The sequence below is a fragment of the Grammomys surdaster genome, unplaced genomic scaffold, assembly GCF_004785775.1.
Source record: "Grammomys surdaster isolate TR1022 unplaced genomic scaffold, NIH_TR_1.0 485, whole genome shotgun sequence".
In the NCBI taxonomy this organism is placed as follows: Eukaryota; Metazoa; Chordata; class Mammalia; order Rodentia; family Muridae; genus Grammomys; species Grammomys surdaster.
Genome location: NW_021604904.1, coordinates 390,350 through 398,266, shown reverse-complemented (window position 1 = coordinate 398,266; position 7,917 = coordinate 390,350). Strand labels below are relative to the sequence as shown.

Here is a 7,917-nt window from a genome sequence, read left to right as displayed (position 1 = left end):
GAATCCCCCAGTGAGGGGCTGGGGGCGTGGCTCAGTGGTAGAGCCCCTGCCTAGAATCCTCGATTTGTGTGTGTGTGCGTGCACAAGCTGAGAGTGTAACTCAGTGATAGAATGCCTGTTTAGCATATGGGAGACATGTGATTCGACCTAGGAATTCCCACTGTCCCTTCTTATACCACATGGTGAGCTGACTATGCAGGGAGACTAGCATGAAGACCACCACACTGGCCTAGGCAGAAGAGGATAATGGTTTGAATCAAAGAAGTTACCTATTAGCTGTTTGCAGGCTTCAGGAAAATAAGACCTGAACTGACCTCTTCCTCCTCAGCTCACTGATGCGCCAGCCCCCAGTCCAAGACCATCACAGTACGAAGTCCTGAATCCTGCGGGCTTCCCCTTGTACCGGCCACCTTCAATAGCAAGAGGGGAAGTGCTTAACTTCGTGTTTGTCACTTCACAGATTCAAGTCATCAAGATTGAGACAGAGGACAACAGAGAGACTCGCTCAGCCAAGGATGCTCTGCTCCTGTGGTGCCAGATGAAAACAGCTGGGTGAGCGCTCCCTCCTCACAGGCAGGTGGGCCTGCAACCTTGGGCTTCCTCCCAGATCAACAGCTTAAGGAGAAACACATGCCCTTTGTCAAAATTTTTGTTCCAAACTGGTAAATGAAGTAGGTCTCTAACCTTGATGAGCAAACCTTTCTAATAATTTCAGAAGCCACCTTCAAAGGCAAAGCTAGCAGAGACCTTAGGAAGCAGTGTGGCAGAGCTGGGGGTGTAGACTGCTTGCCTTAGAGCACACAGTTCTGGGTTTGATCCCAGTGTTGCCAAAACAAAACACAATCCCCCAAACGGCAATGCTGGCAGACATGGCTGTCCCTAGCCTGCTTTCCCTAATCCTGCCACTCAAGATGTTTAACAAGCATCTATGCATAGCCCCCTCCCCCAAGTCCAAGCCCTGGCCAGCTTGGCCCTGTCAGTAGTCACACTCTATCTAGGGCCCTGCAGCCTGGGCAGTGAGATTCAAGGTTGAGAGGGTGGGGTGGGTACAGGCTGCAGTGTGGTCTCATTAGATGCCCAGCTTTGTGGGGAGAGACATGGCACATCCTCCAGTGCCCCATGGAGAACAGGGATGGGGGAGCCGGAGGAACAGATGGGAAGGGTGGGCTTTGTGTGCCGTATCCTTCTTGGACTGTCTTGTGAAGCCATCTGCTTCTCGTGTCTGGCTTTACCTCAGTCAGCTTTCTCCCTCTCTCACCATCCTCTGTTTTCTTCCTCTTTCTTTCCACTCTTCTGCCTTCCTGTCTCTTCTCTCCATTTTCTCCACACCTCTCCATCTCTGCCTCCTTCTTCCTTTCCTTTTCCCCATCACCTCCCATTTTATCCTCATTTGCTTTCTTTATGTTTCTCTCTTCTTCCATACATCTTATCCATCCGTCTGTCCATCCATCCATCCATCCATCCATCCATCCCTGAAGTATTTTTAAATGGTTTTATTTTTTTCTTGTAATGATTTTTATTTATTTTTGTTCTATGTGTATTGATGTCTGTCTGTATAAATGTCTGTGTGAGGGTGCCAAACCACTTGGAGCTGAATTGCAGACAGTTGCAAGCCGCCATGTGGGTGCTGGGAACTGAACTCCAGTCCTCTGAAAGGACAGCTAATGCCCTTAAGCTGTTGAGCCATCTTGCCAGCCCCCACACCCCTCCTTGATCTTTTACACCCATCAGATATCCACCTTTCTCGTCCTCACTCCTGGCCTTCTCTTCTGACTCATCTCTGCCTCTGTCTCTTCCTTCCCCATACCCAGCTACCCTGAGGTAAACATCCAGAATTTCACTACCAGCTGGAGAGATGGCCTGGCCTTCAATGCCCTCATCCATCGTCACAGGTATCAGCCTGCCCTGCCCTCTACCCCCACATCCCTGAGGCCACACACTTGTACAGACACACACACACACACACACACACACACACGGATGACACCGAAAAACCTCTCTCTCCACCTTTACTCTTTCATATACACTATTTCCCATTGGACACGTGTCTCTCACTGTTTCTCAGAGCTACACATACCCACACAGGCTCTTGTCCAGGTCACAAACCTATGTACCCGTGCACCTTACACAGGTATGTATGCACACACTCAAATTCCCCTTCATATATACACCCAAAATAGGCAACTCATTACCAGGTGTCTTAGTTTGCTTTTTATTGAAACACTAACCGAGGTCAGGTTTGGGCATCTTGCAAAAGTCCTCCTGTGTGACTGAGACTCTCAGGTCACACCCGTCACTAGAGTAGTCAGGGTGGGAGCCTGGCAGCAGGAACTGAAGCAGAGGCTATGGAGGAATGCGGCTTATTGGCTTGTTCCTCAGGGCTTGCTCTGCTTCTTATGTAACTGAGGACCACCTGCTAAGGGATGGCGCCGCCCACAGTGGGCCTGGACCCTCCACATCAATCAGTAATCAAGTTGCATTTTCTCAACTGAGGTTGCCACTTCCCAGATGACTCTAGCTTGTGTCAAGTTGTCGAAAACCGTGTCAGCACACAAACAGATACCTGGTCTACCTAGTGTTCATCAATGAGGGCCTGGAAGTGTGGCTTAATGGTAGAGCCTTTTCCTGCATGTGGGAGGCAATTGACACACACAGCTAGAATAGAGGACCTGTTCCTGGTGGACTGTCCACTTTAGAAAATACTCAGTCCCTCTCCATCCCCAGAGCCCTGCTTCCTGGATCCTGGCACACTCGTGTACCTGTACCCCAAGGCTTTCCTCTTCATCCCCCGAGCCCTGGTTCCTGGATCCCAGCACACTCGTGTACCTATACCCTAAGGCCTTGCACTAAACAGGCTGAATGGTGACTCTCCGGGAAAACGACACTCACACTGTAACTTTCCAAATGATGGATTGGCGTCGCTAAAGCCTAGGGACTGGAAGGAATTCGTTCAGCTGTGGCCAAAGCCAGGGCCCAGTTTTTCCTGGCACATGCGTTTTACTTACAGTCACTAGTCTCACACAAACACCTCCTCCATAAGATCCAGACACCTCCTCCATAAAAATCCCACAAGCTGGAACTAGGTCTTGCTTACTACTGGGTCACATTTACAAATGTCTTCTACATCCCAAGTGCCATCCCTTGCTCTCCGTGAGTAGGTTTAGTACCTTCTGACCTCTGTAGGCATTTGCTATATCATCCCATTCACAGTGAGGAAGCCTACTGAGAAATGGGACACTCGGCCAGAGTGACACGGCCAAGACGTGACCGAGCTGGGCCTGAACCCAGTGGGCTGGTTCCCGACCTCACACTTCTAGTTGTGGCAGGATGCTATACATACTACTCCTGATTAGATATGTGTGCAGCCTATCCAGTGCCTGAACACAACATGATACATGCATACACACACACACACACACACACACACACACACACACACAAATAGACATGCCTGAGCAGACACTAGATATGTGTCTAGCCTATCCAATGTCCAAAGACAACATGATACATGCATGCACACACACACATACACACACACAGACACACACAAACATACAGACATACCTGAACAGACACTTAGATATGTGTCTAGCTTATCCAATGTCCAAACACAACATGATACATGCATACACACACGCACACACAAATAGACATACCTGAGCAGACACATGTATGTCATCTACACGCAGCCCAGATACTACATGTTGCTGTATATAAATATACCAGAAGATCCAGGGATGGTGGTGCACGCCTTTAACCCCAGCACTTGGGAGGCAGGGGCAGGTAGATCACGGTGAGTTCAAGCCAGTCTGGTCTACGCAGCAAGTTCCAGGACAACGAGAGCTACAAAAAATGACATAGTCTCAAAAATCCAAATAAATAAACCAGAAGGTTCTTTAATCCCAAGCCTGATGGGCTGAGTTTGATTTTTAAAACCCATATGAGGGAAGGAGAGTGAACTCCTGGAGTTGCCCTTTGACCCCACACAAGCACCGTGGCATGTATACCCTCCCAAAGAAATAAGTGTAGGTTAAAAAGTAAGGCACATATAGCTGGGCAGTGGTGGTGTATGCTTTTAGTCCCAGCACTTGGGAGGCAGAGGCAGGCAGAATTCGAGGCCAGCCTGATCTACAGAGTGAGTTCCAGGACAGCCAGGGCTACACAGAGAAATCCTGTCTTGAAAACCAAGAAAAAAAAAAAAAAGAAAAGAAAAATACACCCAAGTTGACATGTGTGTACCACACAGACATGTGGACTGACCAATGTTATAATATGTATGAACTCACCTATGTACACATGGGCATCATACGTACATGTACCTTGACCACGATGTGATGCTGTGTCCAAATATACCAAGTAGAAATGTGGGCACCATGTGTGGACACGATCCCATGCAACACATGGCTGTACAGATTCATATTGCCAGACAATCCCACAGACTTACACAGTCAGGCACCATGTGGGCTCTGATCACATGTGGACAGAGCCACTTGTCTGTGCACACAGTGATAAACACACACGAATACATGTTTACACATGCCTTCACAATGCATGCCCCAGGCACATGCTCGCCTAGGCTGTAGCGCACACACTTTTCCTCCTTGGTTGGGTTGTGCCCTTCACCTGGGTGGGGCTCAGGTGAGGGTGTCCTTTCACCTGCTTACTAACTGGCTCTGGAGCCTGCCTGCTGCCTGCCGCTCTGTGCCCCTGCCCAGGCCTGATCTTGTGGACCTCAGCAAACTTACCAAGTCCAACGCCAACTACAACCTGCAGAGAGCTTTCCGCACAGCCGAGCAGCACCTGGGGCTAGCACGTCTGCTGGACCCCGAAGGTGAGCCCCATCTGGTCCCGTCTGAATCCTTCCCAACTCCACTGTGAAAATACCTCCATCTCACCCAGTACCACACCAGAACCCATAGTCATTCCAAATCCCACCTCACTCCCCAAGCTTTCCTCATCTCCAACCCTCCCCATTCCCAGCCTGTATCTTCCCCCCCTCCATCCTCAGTCATCCTCTGCCTTATCCCATTGGAACTCTTCTCTTCACCATTGATTCCATCCCCAAGCCCCGTTTTCTCTCCAGCCCTAGCTTTAAACCCAATGCCCTCTCCAGTCCTCAGTCATCTCTCCACCGCTAACCACAACGTCACCGCTAACTTATTCCTTTTGTTGTTGTTTTGGTGCTAGACATTGAACCTAGGACCTGGCACTTGTTAGGCAAGCGCTCTACCACTGAGTCAATGCCCAAACCCCTCACATGTGGACCCTACAGCAGGGGCTCTACTACTGAGCCACGCCCCCAGCTCCTCACTGGGGGATTCTAGGCAGGGGCTCTACTACTGAGCCACGCCCCCAGCTCCTCACTGAGGGATTCTAGGCAGGGGCTCTACCACTGAGCCACGCCCCCAGCCCCTCACTGGGGATTCTAGGCAGGGACTCTCCCACTCATCTATATCCCTTTTCTGTTTACTTTTTTATTTTGGCAGAGTCCTTGAGCTTGCCATTCTCTTGCCTCAGCCTTCCACATGTCTGGGATAACAGGCCTGCCCTACCAGGCCTGACTCTTACTTTTACTCCTCCCTCCCTCCCTCTCCTCACGGGCTCATTTCTATCTTGGCTACTCTATATTTATCTCCAGCTACCACTCTGGCTCACTCGCAGCCCCTTCCCATCTTCTGCCTATCCCAGCCCCGTTCCTCACCTCTGAGGCAATCCTCAGTGCTCCCTGGCACTGCGGTCCCTGCCTCTGAGATAACAGCGTCTTCCTTATCTGAGCACACACTGCATAGCTGCATAGCTGGGGTGGTTCTCACAGCTGTTCTTGTTCATGCCCACACTCTTCTCTTTCATCCACACACCAATCTTACTGAAGAGCTGTTTTCATTTACTTTTGCAGTACTGGGGATCGAACCTAGGGACTTGCACATGCTAAGCATATGTTTTAACCCTGAGCACCATCCCAGCCTGCCAACTCTGGGTTTTGTTGTTGGGTTTTTTTTTTTTTTTTCAAGACATAGTTTCTCAGTATGACCCTGACTATCCTGGAACTCGCTCTGCAAACCAGGCTAGCCTCAAAATCAGAGATCTGCCTGCCTCTGCTTCCTTAGTGTGGGATTAAAGGCGTGCGCCACTAAGCCTGGTTTCAGCTGTGTTTTAAAGAGATGTGGATGAAGTCCCAGTTTTATTTCTCTTGCACTAATGAAATACTCGGAGAAGATGCAACTCAGTGGAGAAAGGAATTATTTTAGCTCACGGTGCCAGGTTACAGCCCATCACTGTGGGGAAGTAAAGGCAGCAGGAACTAACAGCATCCGGTCACATCATAGCCACAGTCCAAGGAAACAAGACATGCATGTGTGTGTGCCCAGTTGCTTGTTTGTGATCAGCTACATTTCTCCACTTAGACAGGACACGCCCCCTTGCCTGGGGAATGATGCCGCCAAGGGTGGCTAGACTTTCCCACATCAAGTAACTCAGTTAAGACCATCCCTCACAGACGCAAAGGTCACCAATTGAAACTGACCTTGACACCCACCATAGGCTGCACAGCAGTAAACCTGGTCTCAGTAGTCCATGCTGCCGCTGACAGCTGTGCTCAGTGCCTGAACACAATAGATGGTAATGGGTGTCAGTTTCATGACTGTGGGCTGGATGGAGTGGCACAAGGCTGCAACGCCAGCACTTGGGAGACTTGGTCAGGAGGATGAAGAGTTCCAAGCCAGCCCATGCAGACCTTGTCTCAACAATAAAACCCGACAGATGTATGTTTGACGCATATGTTTGAAGTAACATTAGAATTTATCAAGTGCCCCATCTGTGGCTACTTACCCTTTTTTAAAAATAGTTTTGTTTCCTTTTTAAGTGTGTATGTGTGTGTGTGAATGTGTGAGTGTGTGAGTGTGTGTGAGTGTGTGAGTGTGTGTGAGTGTGTGTGAGAGTGTGTGAGTGTGTGTGAGTGTGTGTGAGTGTGTGAGTGAGTGTGGGTGAGTGTGAGTGTGTGTGAGTGCGTGTGAGTGTGTGAGAGTGTGAGTGTGTGTGAGTGTGTGTGAGTGTGTGTGAGTGTGTGTGAGTGTGTGTGAGTGTGTGTGAGTGTGTGTGTGTGTGTATGCTTTCAGGTGCCTACGGAGCCAGACACATTGGATCCCATGGGGCTGGAGTTACAGGCGGCTGTGAGCTGTTCTGGGTGGGTGCTGGGAACTGAATGTCAGTCTCCCTCTTAACTGCTAAGCACCTCTTCTAGCTCTTCTTTCCTTTATATTGTTGAGACACAGTCTTATGTAACTCTGTCGACCTCTAACCATGTAGCCAAGGCTGGCCTTGAGTCCCTGCCCTTCCTGCCTCCACCACCTGAGGGCTAGGAGTGCAGGTGTGTGCCACCACACATCTGCCTATTCTTTCTCAGTTTCCTCATGTTCCTGGGAGGCAGGGATTGAGAACTGTCATCACTGTAACAGTGGGAGAGACTGGGACTCAGAGAGGTTCGGGCCACTCTCTAAGGACACACAGCAAGTAAGGTGTTAAGCTGAGATTCAAACATGCTCCCTTTGAAACCTGAGTCCTTAATGTCATACCCCACATAGCACTTGGCACGCTTGGTGAGTGTTTCTTGAGTTGCTGAGTGCTAGGCAAGACAGGGACTGTGAAGGAAAAGGGCAAGCCTCGATATCATCACAGAACTCAGGTAACGGTGTGGTCACAATTTAATCCCATGTCCTGATGCCTTCATCAGGAAGTGATAAGCTGTTATGAGGGCAGGATGGAGCTTGCTGGTTGCTCACTTACCTTTGCCTAGCATGTGCAGAGCCCTGGGTTCTGCACATACACATGCACCCAGACAGACACAAATATGCGCATATACATACACACAGAGACACATACAAATACACAGACACACACAGAGAGACCCATACAAATACA

At 49.6% G+C, this 7,917-nt stretch overlaps 1 protein-coding gene across 2 annotated transcripts in view; it reads left to right on the top strand.

The window, feature by feature from the left end:
• Sptbn4 (spectrin beta, non-erythrocytic 4) overlaps nt 1–7,917 on the top strand; it is an 88,837-nt gene that overhangs the window by 17,973 nt on the left and 62,947 nt on the right. For both annotated transcript variants that reach the window (XM_028781596.1, XM_028781597.1), the window contains 3 exons: nt 461–552; nt 1,812–1,892; nt 4,716–4,831. In XM_028781596.1, coding sequence (XP_028637429.1) covers nt 461–552; nt 1,812–1,892; nt 4,716–4,831 — 289 coding nt within the window. The remainder of the gene's footprint in view (nt 1–460; nt 553–1,811; nt 1,893–4,715; nt 4,832–7,917) is intronic.